Source organism: Pyxicephalus adspersus, chromosome 2 (genome assembly GCF_032062135.1).
Source record: "Pyxicephalus adspersus chromosome 2, UCB_Pads_2.0, whole genome shotgun sequence".
Classification (NCBI taxonomy): Eukaryota; Metazoa; Chordata; class Amphibia; order Anura; family Pyxicephalidae; genus Pyxicephalus; species Pyxicephalus adspersus.
The window spans coordinates 918,786-934,265 of record NC_092859.1 but is presented as its reverse complement, the minus strand read 5'-3'; the positions used below and the strand labels follow the sequence as shown (position 1 = coordinate 934,265).

The window sequence follows — 15,480 nt, the reverse complement described above, 5'->3', positions numbered from 1 at the left end:
TTGACCACCAAGGTTTACATGAACATGGTACGTCACACCAGGCCGGATGTCTGTAACATCGGAGTTCCCATGATACCTCTGATGGAATCCCCTGCCAGGGATTACCTAATGGGATGCAAAGCTACTGCATCCCCCCTCCCTCCAAAAACAAAATATTGGGCCATACATGCACTTAAGATTGTTAAAAACCCAGGTTTGGTGCCCCTTGGGCCCTTTGTGAGCCATGCTATGATGATTGGCCCCTTTCATGTGCATTACTTTTCTTGTTAGTATACTCAATGGTCCTGATTTATTAAAACTCCCCAGGACTGGAAAAGATAAACTACCATGGGAGAGCCTGAGTGATCCAGCAAACCTGAAATGGACCTGGTCCAGGATTGAAAACATTTGCTAAAAAATATAAATCCATTCCAGGTTAGCTAGATCAGCCTGGTTCTCCCATATTCTTCTCCAGTTTTGGGCTTACTCATTGGATGTTATTTGGCCATATCAGAGAAACATTCTGGGTGAGATGTCATTTCTTCCAGTCACTAACTCCATGTTCTTCCATGTTCAGGCCTGGAATGACCTCCGTCTCACCTGGGACCCATCACAATATGGTGGGATCGAGTCTCTGCGGATCCCCTCGGACACTGTGTGGAAGCCGGATATTGTCCTCATGAACAAGTAAGTGTCTGGACAGGGGTGATTGGAAGTCACAAAACCAGACTTTGTATCCCAGGGATGCCCAGGGGCCCCTCCAGGCTTACAAAGGCCTCACTTTGGCCAGCCAATGTGATAGACTGTTCCTGCAGGAGACACTTTATAAGAGATGTTATCTACAATCAGGAGGCAACGGCAGAGTGTTGTCATCCCAAAATAGGAAGTGCCTGAGCAAGGATCCTGATGGCACGCTCTGGAGCAGACATTGTATGTAAAATTTGATCTATTAGTCGGTTAGGTTTAGGCTTTTATGTTTTATTGAAGCCCACTGCCCACATTTTGTTCACTCACTGACTCTCTCCTCTCTCTCAGCAATAATGGAGAATTTGATGTTGGACTCGCAGTTGATGTCTTGGTCAATTGGAAAGGCAACATCACTTGGGAGCCACCGTCCCTCTATCAAAGCAGCTGCCCCATCGAGGTGAATATAAGCTATCGGGTTGTCCACCATTTTATCATTATGTGATGGAACAGATATTATATGAATGAGATCAGGTCATCGGAGGAAGGATTGAAAAACTGTGTGAATAAAGATTCTATTATAGGACCAAAAGTTTGAGTAATCCCTTGACTCCTCTAAATGAGCTTGTAGGTCATCACATTCCCAAACTAAGGCCATTTATATACAGTTGTCCCAACCTCAGCACCATTAATATAAGATTGTCCCAATCCCATAGCCTTTATTATAGTGTTGTTTCCATCTCATGGCCATTATTATGAAGTTGTCCCAACCTCATGGCCATTATAATAGAGTTGTCCCCATCCTAAGGTGATTCATGTAGAGTTTCCCCTATCTCATGGCCATTATAATAGAATTGAGTTGTCCCCATCCTAAGGTGATTCATGTAGAGTTTCCCCTATCTCATGGCCATTAACATGGAGTTATCCCCATTTCATGGCCCTTAACGTAAAGTTTTTCCCACCTCATGGCCAATAATATAGAGTTGTCCCCACTTCATGGCCGTTAATATAAAGTTGTACCCATCTCATGGACATTATTATAAAGTTGTCCCCATATCATGGACATTAATATAGAGTTTTCCCCATCTCATGGCCATTATTATGGAATTGTCCCCATCTCATGATCATTATTAAAGATTTCTCCCAACCCCATGGCCAATAACGTAGAGTTATCCCCATCTTATGGCCATTATTGTGCAGTTGCCCCCACCTCATGGACATTAATATAGAGTTGTCACCACCTCAATGACATTCATATAGAGTTGTCCCCATCTCATGGCCTTTCTTATGGAGTTGTCCGCATCTCATGGCCATTATTATGGAGTTGTCCGCATCTCATGGCCATTAATATAGAGTTTTCCCCACCTCATGGCCATTAATCTAGGGTTATCCCCATCTCATGGCCATTTATATAGAGTTGTCCCCATCTCATGGCCCTCATTATGGAGTTGTCTACAACTCATGGATATTAATATAGAGTTGTCCCCATCTCAGGGCCTCATTATGGAGTTTTCCCCACCTCATGGATATTAATATAGAGTTGTCCCCATCTCATTATTATGGAGTTGTCCCCATCTCATGGTCATTATTGTGGAGTTGTCCCAATCTCATGGCTATTATTGTGGAGTTGTCCCCACCTCATGGACATTAATATAGAGTTGTCCCCACCTCATGGACTTTAATATAGAGTTGTCCCCATCTCATGGCCTTTATTACGGAGTTGTCTGCACTTCATGGTCATTATTATAGAGGTGTCCCCTCCTCATGGCCATTAATGTAGAGTTGTCCCCAGCTCATGGCCATTAATATGGAGTTGTCCCCTCCTCATGAACACTAATATAGAATTGTCCCCATCTCATGGTAATTATTGTGGAGTTGTCCCCACTTCATGGCCATTAATATGGAGTTTCCCCACCTCATGGACATTATTATAGAGTTGTCCCTATCTCATGGACATTAATATACAGTTGTCCCCATCTCATGGCCTTTATTATGGGGTTGTCCGCATCTCATGACCATTAATATAGAGTTGTCCCCACCTCATGGCCATTATTATGTTCTTGCCCCAATAACAACCTCCACTCTTCAGGGAAGACTTTACACAGGATTTTGTAGTGTGTCTGTTGGGTATTTGCCCCCATTGGTGGGGTCAGGGGGATGAAAAGACAGGGATCACCATTGAAATTTATCCCAAAGGTGTTCAGTGGGTTTGAGGTCAGAGCTCTGTGAAGGCCATTCAGCTTCATAGCATAGTTTGGATTTGTTGCTGCAATATTACAGATGTTGTAGTGATCCACAACAAGCTATGTGACCCATTGCCCTTGTTCCATCACTCCAGGTTCAGTACTTCCCCTTCGACTGGCAGAATTGCAGCATGGTTTTTCGATCTCAGACCTACGAGGCAGATGAGGTGACCCTGGTGCACCCAAGGGATGCCCAGGGAAACGAGATCACCCAAGCTGTCATCTTTGCCAATACATTTGAAGGTAAGAGATTTGGGGGTCATATTCTGGCACTAAATAAATGTTCACATGATCTAGGTCCCGGAGATCTTCCATATTTCCAGGTCCTACTGTATGAAGTATTGAAGTAATGTTGGTTTTCCCCAAATAATTTGTTTTTTCTTCCAGAAAATGGCCAGTGGGAGATTCGACATCGATCCTCCCGTAAGAACACAATACCAACAGACCCCTTATATGAGGACATCACATTTTACTTGGTCATCCGAAGGAAGCCACTCTTCTATATTGTCAACATCATCATTCCATGCATTCTTATTACCATTCTGGCCATCTTTGTGTTCTACCTTCCCCCGGATGCAGGTAATATTAGACATAAACCTTCCAGGTGTCAAAACCAAATATGTATCTGGAGTTACATGGAAGTTCTTACAATCCATATTAACATGGAACCCATTGGATTTGGTCTATTGGTCCAATCAGGACCACTGGTTGTAACATTAATGTGGACTTGTTCTGTAAAGTTGACATTTTCCTACCCAGCCATGGACGTTTCTGGGCCTGGCTACCACAGCAGAAAAAGTCCAGGTGAATGTAATTACTTCTAAGTATACCCTGATTTGGATAAATGTGAACTTTCATAAACATTCACACACAACCTTTACCCACACACAACCAAGTTTATGTCTCCTTCTCTTATTCTCTTCCTTTTCCATCCTTCCAGGTGAAAAGATGACGCTGTCCATCTTTGCTCTTCTCACACTTACTGTCTTCTTGCTGCTTCTGGCTGATAAAGTCCCTGAGACCTCATTGAAGGTCCCCATCATTGTCAACTATCTCATGTTTACCATGATCCTGGTCACCTTCTCTGTCATCCTGAGTGTAGTGGTTCTGAACCTTCACCATCGATCACCCAACACCCATCACATGCCCCAGTGGGTGCGGCAGGTATTGGCCATCTGTGTCAAGTTTGTAGTGTATCAACCTACCTGACCCCATAGGCCTCAAAGTTCTGATGCTTCCTAAATTCATAGGTTTTATGTCTCCCCCAAAAGTGATATTTTAGGTAAAGAGTGAGTTTGGTCTTCACAGACCAAATACCTCATAATTCCTTGCCTAAATTCCCAGATCTGTTCTCCCAACCTGGAAGTTTTGTGTTCCCTTCACAAATGTGTGTTCCAATCCCCCACCACTTCCCTTTACTTCAATGTTCATTAAATTGATAAAAATCCAGCATAGGGTGGTCAGAACCCCTCATAATGGGCATAACAGGTGTACAGACCCAGAAATTCAAGACAGATATTAGAGGAACCTTAATGGAAATATAATGTATAGGATCCTGGGATCCTGGGAACAGGGGTGTTAGGGACCACCAGCAGGGGGTACAGACCTGGGAATTCAGAACAGGGATGGTCAGAACTCTTCTTCATGAGTACAGCAGATGTACAGATCCAGAAACCCAGCACAGTGATGGTAGAAGCCACTCGGCACAGAACATATAAAGACACAGGAATTGGACACAGAATTGGTAGGAACTACCCATAATGGGCACAGCAGGTGAGAAGAACCAAGATCCCAGGCCAGGAATGGTAGGAACCCTTCATGAAAAATATAGTAGGTGTGCCGAGATCTCAGAAAGGAAATTTCCTGGAGATAGAAGGTCAGAGATTGAATTCTGTATCATTAACCAACAGACAAAAGTATTAGGTGATCCATAACTCATTGGTAGAGTAGAGGTCAGTAGATTGCAATGACCATTCATGTTCCTCATATTGACCCACAAAGGTTCCATACAGTTCGGCCCATTCCAGAGCTGATATTATTATCTTTCATATTGCTCATCCAGCACCATAATATTGTTTGTGATATGATGACAGTGTTCTCCCGGAATTTTTATTTCAGCCAGGTGGTAAAAAAGTGGGCGGGGCTAGACACAGCAAAGTTAGAGCTCCTGGTTATTTATGTCCTAGGTATCCAGTAACCCCTGCCATTGTGTCCGTGTTCTAGCTACCCCCAATTTGTATTTTGAATTAGGGATTTCAAGGGACACTTGCTTTTAATACTGCAATCCTAATGTTGTATTTTCACAAGATTTTACAATTCTGATCCTCATATCATGAAAATTGTTAAAGCTGGGGTGCTGAAATTGTGAATGGTGCTAACTATAAGTGTCCCCTGTGCACCCTGAAAATGTAAAATCATTATGACATACAGTTTAGGGGTTTTGAAGGTTTATACACAGGGAACTGTAAGGCTGAGGAATGTGACATGCAGCATTTACACACATACTACTCTGATGATGTCATTACACACGCCCACTGGGCGGAGACATGTTTTTTTCAAAAGACTCAGCACAGCAATAGGTCGGGGGAGGGGCAGCCTGTGTCCCGATCTCTTCATAGCTGTGCTGATCTCCTTCCGCCGGGCTCCAATCAGCAATTAGCTCTTATCAGCGGACAATGGAGTGAACGGCCTCTATTGTCTGTTCACAGCCACTGTTAGGGCAGCCCGCCCCCCAAAAACGGGCTGGGGAGAACTATGGATGATGTCCACTCCCAGCCAACATTCACAAATAAAATTACCGTTTTGTCTGACTTCCAATACAACTACTGACCGTTTTGTTGTTTTAGAACCCACACAGCCCAGTTAGCGAGAGATCTGGGTCCATCCTGGCAGGAAACCAAACCCGATTGTTCTTCAGATACTTTACCTTGAAATAATTCCTTTTGCCTTTTTTTCCTTTGGTTTGATAATTCACACTTGTTGCAATTTTGTTGGATCTTGTAAATATTTTACCCCTCTGCCATGCAGATTTTTATCCTTCAACTCCCCCGCTATCTCCGGATCAGCCGACCAAAACCTGAGCCGCCTCTTCCAGCTCAGCCTCCATCCCGCCATGTGGCAGCCCCGCGTCACGCCGATGAGTACTTCATCCGTAGACCAGAGAACGACTTCATCTTCCCCAAACCTGAAAGGTGGGTACCGCTCATCCCTGTGGGGCTTTTTATGGAGAACGGGAAGCTTTGTATTCACATCTTAGAACAATAAAAAACAACCAGGAATTCAATATTAAAAAGAAGAAACGTTGACCGTTGAGTTGAGTATTTGATGAAGGGCCCTTTGCACCTCTTGTGTCTTCGCAGGTACCAGACAGCAGCCTTCTCACGAGATATGAAATGGTTCTTGGATGGTCCAAGTTTGGGAGTGGCCCTCCCCCCAGATCTACAATCTGCAATCAGCGCCATCCGTTATCTCGCCCAGCAGCTGCAGGAGCAGGAGGACTACGACGCGGTAATTACCCGGCATAGACATTGTACAGGGAGTATGGGGATACTACAGAGGAGACCCAGAGGGTAGATGGGCTTCAGACGCAGAAACAAAGCAAACACCTGATGGGTCCAGTGGCTTCTTTGTATTGTTTGATCTTTGGTTTGTCCAGGGAAAAGCCTATGTGAGATTGGTGGGGTATATTAGTCGGGCACATGTAGGATTGTTGGGGTATTTCAGTCGGGCACATGTGGGATTGGTGGGGTATTTCAGTCGGGCACATGTGGGATTGGTGGGGTATTTCAGTCGGGCACATGTGGGATTGGTGGGGTATTTCAGTCGGGCACATGTGAGATTGGTGGGGTATTTCAGTCGGGCACATGTAGGATTGTTGGGGTATTTCAGTCGGGCACATGTGGGATTGGTGGGGTATTTCAGACGGGCACATTTGGGATTGGTGGGGTATTTCAGTCGGGCACATTTGGGATTGGTGGGGTATTTCAGTCGGGCACATTTGGGATCGGTGGGGTATTTCAGGCCGGCACATGTGGGATTGTTTGGGTATTTCAGGCGGGCACATATCAGTGCTGGATCATTTCAATAACTATTCTCTTCTCTCTGGCAGCTAAAGGAGGACTGGCAGTACGTGGCCATGGTGGTCGATCGTCTCTTTCTCTGGACTTTCATCATATTTACCACTCTGGGGACGCTGACCATCTTCCTGGATGCAAGCTTTAATAGCCCACCAGATACCCCGTTCCCCTGATACCCAATACGTGACTCCCCATTTCCAGAAAACCCAGAGTGCCTTGACCCCCACTTCTCATTCCCAGATGCCAAAATCTCTTTCCATAATAGGCAATTACTTCGCACCCCACCCCTCGACTCCCCATCCCGACACCCCAATTATTTCCACCCCATTCCCAGACACCCCATTTCCTTGTACTTCATGCTCTAACACCCCCATTTATTTCCACCCTATGCCCTAATGCCCAATTTCTTTGCACTCCTATTCCCTGACGTGTATTTTGTCCTTTACCTGTTATTATTATGATCACCTCTTCTGCTTGTACAGTATTTGAATTGTCTGAAAAAACTGTCATAATAAATGATGTGCCATGACTGGAGTCATAATACCGCCCCCTGCTGGTCTAAGTATACATTGTTTACTCNTTTTATATATTTGGGGTATTGGGGTAATAGTGCTGCCCCCTGGTGGTTGTTTTATTCAAAACTTCAATTACATTACAAATTTTGTTTGATAAGCTTTTTTGGGGAGGGTCCTCTCCTCCTTCACTTGTGTCATTGTTTGCATCTGTCATTTGCAACCTATAATTAATGTACAACGATACGTAATATGCTGGTGCTTTATAAATACAGTTTATAGATAGTACTGCCCCCCACTGGTCATTGTATACACTGTTACCAATTGGTATATAATATGAGCACTGGAGTGATAATACTGCTCCCTGCTGGCCGTTTTGTGAATTTCTTCCCACAAGTATACAATCTACAGTGCAATCTACAATTTTACATTGTTTCTTAATTCTTTATAATCTTAGGCTAATATTACTGCCCCCTAGTGGATATTTTACACATAGACTCTCTCCATACAATACAAGTACTGTGGTAATAATATTGCCCCCTACTGGTCATTTATTACAATGTTTCCTAGTCCTTTATAATCTTAGGCTGATAATACTGCCCCCTAGTGGTTACTTGACATATAGATTCTCTCCATACAATACAAGTACTGTGGTAATAATTTTATACATTGTTTCTCACTAGTATATTATAATCTGAGTAATGGAATGACAATACTACCCTCTGCTGGCCGTTTTCTATATTTCTTCTCACTAGTATAGAATCTGCAGTGCTGAAGTCATATTACCCCCTCCCCTCCCCCCACTGGTCATTCTTTTCATTGTTTCCTAATTTTATATAATCTTAGTACTAGGCTGATAATACTGCCCCCTAGTGGTTATTTTACAGATAGACTCTCTCCATACAATACAAGTATTGTGGTAATATTATTGCCCCTTACTGGTCATTTTTTACAATGTTTCCTAGATCTATATAATCTTAGGCTGATAATTATGCCCCTAGTGGTTATTTTACGCATAGATTTTTTTCCATACAATACAAGTACTGTGGTAATAATATTGCCCCCTACTGGTCATTTTATACATTGTTTCCTAGTTCTATATAATCTTAGGCTAATGTTAATACTGCCCCCTAGTGGTTATTTCACGCATAGATTTTCTCCATACAATAAAAGTATTGCCCCTCCATGCCTGCTCACAAAGGAATGGAATGTTCCCTTCCTTTCAAAATGCGTTCTTTGGATTCACCCTGTGTGAACTATTCATAAATCTTAGCAGCTGTTTTATTGCCCTAAAGTTGGCGCCGTGTATTTGGCATTCGCTGTATCATTATTGGAAATCCATTTCACTCATTTCTTTTATCAACAATTTATGAGCTGGAAGAAAATTTTCATGTTCAGAATCTCAGCTTTATGTCTTCCGGATTTCATCTGATTGGTTGGACTTCGCCAAATACTGCATGCCGCGGTCCACTCCTATTGGACAGAAAGTAATCAGAATTCTGATTGGATAGACTGCAATGTTCCCCAATGTCTGATCAGAGCCCATTGGTCAGATGCTGAATTCACTTTACATTCACCCCCAAAAAATTTTTTTAACAGGTTGGATGTGTAAATCTGTCTGAACCCCTCTGATTGGTTGTTGCTCCAGCTAACCACACCTCGGGTAATAACTGCCCTCCCCCTAGGGGCCATCACTGACTGATTGCAGCCATTCATTCCAATTATAAAATGAAATACGCTAGTGAGCATTTCATTGGCTAGAGGTCAATCAAAACAACCAATCAAAGCGCAGGAAATGGAGAGTGATAAACGTCTGCTATCCGGCCTTATCATGGTGATCCTCAGGTATATTCTCTATAGATTTCTGGGCCCCTGAGGATCCATTCACCCACAGGCTACATTCCCTGATCTATATTCAGGGTCAGTGACTTCAAAACGCAGTGAATCCGGAGCATAAGCATGATATTCACCCAGCACTGTGTGGAAGGCTTTGTATTTGCCCCATGACAGGTCCACTTGGAGGGATCAGCTCTGTAATGGAAGGAGAGGTGCTGCCAACAGCTCTAATTAGTGGCAGGATCGTGCCATGGCACCGCTCAAAGCCAACATCTGCCAGCTCGTAGGAAACCAATTGAAATATCAGACCCCAATTATTCTGATCTGGTAATAACAAGAGAAATGACCCCATTGGAGGACATCCATGGGAAGCCAACATCACTTCCAGGAGCTAGGAAAATACTAGGGTTCAAATAATGCCTGGTGATCCTGCCATGAAGGTCACTTCCCGTTATAGGGAGACAAAGCCGTCCCCCTACGTTGTCACACAGAATTCAGATGGAGACTACAAGTGGTTTCATCATTGCACGTGACACACAGACATGATCCTCTGTTGTCACCATTACCAGCGTGTAGACAGGAAGTGGCAGCAAAGAGGCTGCAGAAGATCAGCATCACTGAGATGAAACAAAGCGGGGAACATGAGGATTTTATATTCACAAACATGGTGAATATTATTCACACAGTGGGCAGAGCAGAATGAATGTCATACAGCTGGGGTTCCCATTTAATTCATTCTTAAGTGGGCATATTGCAGGTCACTTTAGCATGCCTTGCGTGCCGCTGCACTTTGATAAGTCAGGTTGATCACTGGTTATCTATTCCTTGCACTCGGCTCTCCAGCGCCCCCCTATGGAGATCTATTTATATTGAAGGACTTTATGGAGAATGTTAATTATTGTGCATTTTTATGTTCAGAGGTCAGGCTGGGGCTGGGGTACATAGGTCAAGGGGGGGTGAGGGGGTAATTATTTCAGATATTAAAGGATTTATTTCCGTGTCAGGTGAGAATTCTCATTAATAGCAGCTTTTATTATTATATGGAGCACAGGTCCTCCCACGCCCCGCCCATCAGATTACAGTGACCAATAGGACACCTCTTGGCTATGATGTCACTTCCAGCTCAGCTCCTGTGCTGTACATAGACCCCTCCCCTGTCACTGGTCATGTGACTGCTGGTACAGGAGGCACCAATAAGGAGGTAACACTGTGCACATGCTGTGTCTGCATGCCCCAATGTGTGCACATGTGTGCATGGCGTGTGTATGAGCATGTGTGTATAATGGGGGGTGATCTACAGATATGTTTGGAGGGGAGTCACTAGAGATAGATCTGAGCTGGGGGCTTCTGTGGGGTGGGCAGGAGGACAGAATGAGAGAGAAGAGATTGCTGGGAGCCGCTCTCTGACCAGTGAATGTGCAAACCAAACATCTGACCTCACCTCTGTAGTGCAGTATTACAATGTAACCCCCATAGGGATCATTGAATTTATATGCAGCAATATGGCAGCTCTGACCCAGGAAACCTGCTGTGACTTCCTGTGGGAGATGTTTGCTGTCTCATATTAATTGTCATCTAATGATCAGACTTTACACCTCGCCCCCTGCTGGTCACTCTTTACCCCCTCTGCTCATGGGAAGTGCCATGGTTGTCACCCCAGGACAGGGCACTAAGATATTGTGCTGCAGATACATTGTGGCTCCTCTGAGGCAGTACCCTGCCCTGTGATTGGACAATGCTGGGAGAGGGCGTGTCCTGATCATTCATTTTATCAGCAATTCTCTGTTCTTCTTTCTCAGGAGCTGGCGGAGTACGAAAAGATCAGCAACTACATCACCCTGACTGAGGAAGGTGAGGGGGCCGGGGGAAGATGGGGGGCAGAAGGGGTTAGAGAGGGTGAAAAAGAAGGGGGAAATTGGGGGAAGGGTGGATGAGAAGGGGGAATAGAGAGGGAAATAAGACTGAGGGTAAAAAAGAGACTGGAAGGAGACAGATGGGGTAAAGGAGGGGGGCAGAGGAGGGCAGATAAGAGGGGAGATAGAGGGAGAGGGGGAGATGAGAGAGAAAAGGGTAAGAAGGGGGGTGGGCAGGGAAATAGCGGAAGAGACAGAAGGGGTAAGGAGAAGGGGGCAGATAAGAGGAGAGAGATGGAGGACAAGAGAGGGGGAAAGATAAGGGGGGTGAGAGGAGAGAGGAAGGAGATAAAAGGGGTAGAATGGGGAGAGAAAAAGAGAGCGGGGAAGGGGGGATACTGAGAAGCAGAGATGGGGAGGGGGGTATTACATGGCCGTATTGGGGGGTATTACATGGCCGTATTGGGGGGTATTACATGGCCATATTGGGGGGTATTACAAGGCTGCATTGGAGGTATTACAAGGCTGCATTGGGGGGTATCACATGGCTGTATTGGGGGAGGTGATGATGATAAGGGGGGATGGATCTGACCCCCGGGTATCCTCATAATAACCCCTCCTTGTCACACAGCTTTGTTTCAGGATGGATTCGGGGAGTCCGCCTGGTTTCGCTGTGTGGTTGCCGAGCTGCTGGAGGGTGAAAGAAGTGAGAGTGGTGAGTGGTGAAGGTGGAGTTCCTACTTAGGTCTGTGTACACCTCAGTGTGTCCCCCATCCCCCCCCATATCCTGTACACCATAAGGAGAGCTGGACAGCTGGCTTCAATGAGAGAGAGGCAGGCTGACAGCAGGGTGTTCCTGCTCCACTCCCTTCTCCTGCAGGATGATTCGCTCCCCTATAGGGACACATGGGCAAATATAGATTCTATGGATGTGTGATATTGATGAGACCCCTACATTCTAATGGGGGCCACCAATAATCATCTCCCATCCCCCCACAGGGCTCCCATTGGCCGGATATGCTCTGTTTGCCAACAGTTACAGCAGCTGGACAGGGCGGACACTCCACCTAGAGGACCTGTATGTGTCACCGCAGTTCAGAGGTCAGTAACTCCTCCCCCGGATTCTTATACTTTGGTATAGCACTGACATATACCATAGCGATGTACAAGTGTAGGTGACGTCTCTGGTTATCTCTGATCTTCGCCCTCTGTATTCTCGTCTGGCAGGACGCGGAATCGGGAAGATGCTGATGAGAAAAGTTGCTCAGGTGAGATTATTAAACATGCGGAGATCTTTTCCTCCAAATATAAAGTGGGAGGACAGAAAAATGGAAACCCTCAGTGAATGGGCCCTAAAGCCCCACAGGGTCATTTCTAGAGATTTACAAGAAGGATTTGGAGTCATACACACGCATGTTGGTGCAATCAGACATTTATATGTGCACCCCAAAAACATACCTACCGTCTCCAGAGCCCCAACACGTTATTAATGAACGGGCTTCACTGTGATTGGACCGTCCTATGATTGGACTGTCCTGTGAATGAGCTTCACTGTGATTGGACCATCCTATGATTGGACCGTCCTGCCAATGGTCTTCACAGTGATTGGACCTTCTTGTGAATGGACCTCACCGTGATTGGACCGTTCTATGATTGGACCGTCCTGTGAATGGGCTTCACTGTGATTGGACCTTCCTGTGTATGTACTTCATTATGATTGGACCATCCTGTGAATGGGCTTTACTATGATTGGACCATCCTGTGAATGGGCTTTACTCTGATTGGACGGTCCTGTGAATAGAAAACACCAAACCTGCTCTGCCTTTGTCTCCGGTTATGAATGTGGACAGATTTAACCCTTTCTTAGTGGCAGTTTTCCAGTCCACCGGTGTCAGCCCTTCAATGCCAAAAAAGGGGTTAAATGTCTCTCATGTAACATTCCAACTAATGCTGTGCTTTGCCCTGGAGGGGGGCGGTGCTTGTCTGATCCTTGTCTTGCAGTGACATAGGGTGTAACAGGAGGAGTGAGACTCCCCCCCTCCCCCAGCAGGGTGGACTGTGACCAGAGAGGAGGCTTTGCTGGTGAAGGAGGAGAGGGGGTAGTGGGACACAATGGCCGGGTTCAGGGTGCGAGCAGCGGAACCGGGGGACTGCGAGGAGATCATAAGAATGATCCAGGTGGGGTCACATTTCTGGGGAAATGCAGGAGGTAACCCCCCCCAGTGCTGCCCCTCCCCCGAGCACATGGCTGGAGGTATGAATGGAATTCCAACAGCTGCAGCCCAAATCCCAGAGATCCAACTATGGAAATCCCTGATATGGCCTGCTCCCCCCAGAACCCATAATTCAGTGTATGGCGGGAAATACCAACTGCCCCCCCTCCAATCTGTACCCTGCTGTGCCCATTATGAGTGGCCCCCACCATATCTGTGCTGCGTCCCTGGGTCTGTTCACTGTCTGTACCCAATATTAGGGGCCCCCACCATCCCTGTGCTGGGTCCCCGGGTCTGTACACTGTCTGTACCCAATATGAGGGGCTCCCACCATCCCTGTGCTGGGTCCCCGGGTCTGTACACTGGCTGTGTCCATTATGAGGGGCCCCCACCATATCTGTGCTGGGTCTGTACACTGGCTGTACCAACTATGGATCCAACTATGGAACTCCCTGATATGGTCTGCTCCCCCCCAGAACCCATAATTCAGTGTATGGCGATAAATACCAACTGCCCCCTCCAATTATCTGGGTCTGTACCCTGCTGTGCCCATTATGAAGGGCCCCCACCATCCCTGTCCTTGGTCCCTGGGTCTGCACACTAGCTGTGCCCATTATGAGGGGCCCCCACCATATCTGTGCTGGGCCTGTACCCAATTGTGGGAGGGGCAGAGACACAAACTTTCCATTGAATATTGCTTGGGTATATTAATCTGTGGAAGATGCAGTTCACACTTTGACCAGTAGAGGTCAGTCGTTATTCTTCTCCCTCTCAGGTTTATATCCTTCAGAATATTTCCAGTGGATACAAAGTTTCAAAATTTTTATTATAATTAAATTCCATTTCCTCAGGTCCCGTCTATAATCTGTGTCTGTTGCCATTTTATATTTTTAGGTCCGCGGCTGGTTGGTTACGCTCTGTCCCACTACACCTACAGCACATGGACGGGGCGAGCGCTGCACCTGGAGGATCTCTACGTCATGCCGCAGTACAGAGGTGCAGTATAATTGGTCTGTAAGTATCACATGACCATCCCGCATTCACCTCTATGGTCACTGTAAGCTCTATGCTAGGATATACTGGTTCAGGTTATACGGCTCCACTTTTCATCATCTATTAAATATACACTGGTCAGTTGATGAGGAGTTTAAGGCAAGGTGGCATTTTTTGACAGGAAACCATGGTCATATGTTTCACTTCCTGTCTCTGTGACACCCATGCTGTACATAAATGCTAAGGTTGTCACCCTCCCCCAATCCTATATATTACTTTTCTTGGAGCGTATATTCTACATTAGAAATGAATGGAAACCTGACAAGGCTTCTAAACACACTTCTGCCGTAACAAATTACATTCAGAGAAGGGCTTTGGAGTCACATCAGGGTTGGATTGAGTTCTCAGGTTGTTGGTAAATTAGGAATTTCCAATGATTTGTTGTACTTAAACCATTGCTTATCAAAGCACCCTCCTCATTCACAAGTCACCGCCCACGAGGAACCTTGTAGGAAGACCAGTACATATATTGCTCTTTGCCAACACCTTGTGGCCACATGGCTAGCTATACATAAAAGTGGCATATTTTAAATCATGGACACAGACAGGTCCTCTTCATATTCCTAAACATTTTTATTTTTTTTTAACATCCAACAGGAAAACAAGGTCAATCAGCCGATGCCAACCCCTGGTGGGGAGATTTTGTTTTGGAACCCCCCTCCCCCATGAAACACTAAAAATCTTTATCCTGTTAGGGCGAGGGATGTATGAGTATAAATGGAATCTAGCTGAAAGTACCACTCTTGCCTAAATAGATGGCTTTTATGCTCTGATTGGTGGTCTGGAGAAGGGGAGGAGCCATTATTCCCAAATCCCTTATTGACTGCAGTAGCATTGGTTCTTTCATCTGTTGGGCATATCCTATTAACCCGTCCAATTAATGATCTGTTACTGGAAATGAATGATTGCTTAGCAGACTTGTGCTGTGTGATACATAGACAACCACAAGGGGGCGACATGACAGAGCTCTATAGGAATCAGTCATATGATAGATATATATGGGCCCCCCAGAGAAGTGTGAGGACAAATCC

General features: G+C 45.5%; 2 protein-coding genes across 2 annotated transcripts in view; both read left to right on the top strand.

Annotated features, from left to right (window-relative positions):
- Positions 1–7,524, top strand: part of CHRNB1 (cholinergic receptor nicotinic beta 1 subunit) — a 9,675-nt gene extending 2,151 nt beyond the window's left edge. The window contains exons 3-11 of the mRNA XM_072403006.1: positions 1–27; positions 557–666; positions 1,015–1,123; positions 3,002–3,149; positions 3,294–3,485; positions 3,847–4,070; positions 5,934–6,097; positions 6,266–6,413; positions 7,015–7,524. The exon at positions 1–27 is cut by the window's left edge and continues 6 nt beyond it. Of these exons, the coding sequence (XP_072259107.1) occupies positions 1–27; positions 557–666; positions 1,015–1,123; positions 3,002–3,149; positions 3,294–3,485; positions 3,847–4,070; positions 5,934–6,097; positions 6,266–6,413; positions 7,015–7,155 (1,263 nt within the window). The 3' untranslated portion in view covers positions 7,156–7,524. The remainder of the gene's footprint in view (positions 28–556; positions 667–1,014; positions 1,124–3,001; positions 3,150–3,293; positions 3,486–3,846; positions 4,071–5,933; positions 6,098–6,265; positions 6,414–7,014) is intronic.
- Positions 7,525–9,289: 1,765 nt separating this feature from the next.
- The window catches only part of LOC140324872 (thialysine N-epsilon-acetyltransferase-like), a 7,294-nt gene continuing 1,103 nt past the window's right edge, over positions 9,290–15,480 (top strand). Inside the window, exons 1-6 of the mRNA XM_072402995.1 lie at positions 9,290–9,339; positions 10,249–10,334; positions 11,005–11,181; positions 11,815–11,898; positions 12,183–12,284; positions 12,411–12,451. Coding sequence (XP_072259096.1) covers positions 9,290–9,339; positions 10,249–10,334; positions 11,005–11,181; positions 11,815–11,898; positions 12,183–12,284; positions 12,411–12,451 — 540 coding nt within the window. The remainder of the gene's footprint in view (positions 9,340–10,248; positions 10,335–11,004; positions 11,182–11,814; positions 11,899–12,182; positions 12,285–12,410; positions 12,452–15,480) is intronic.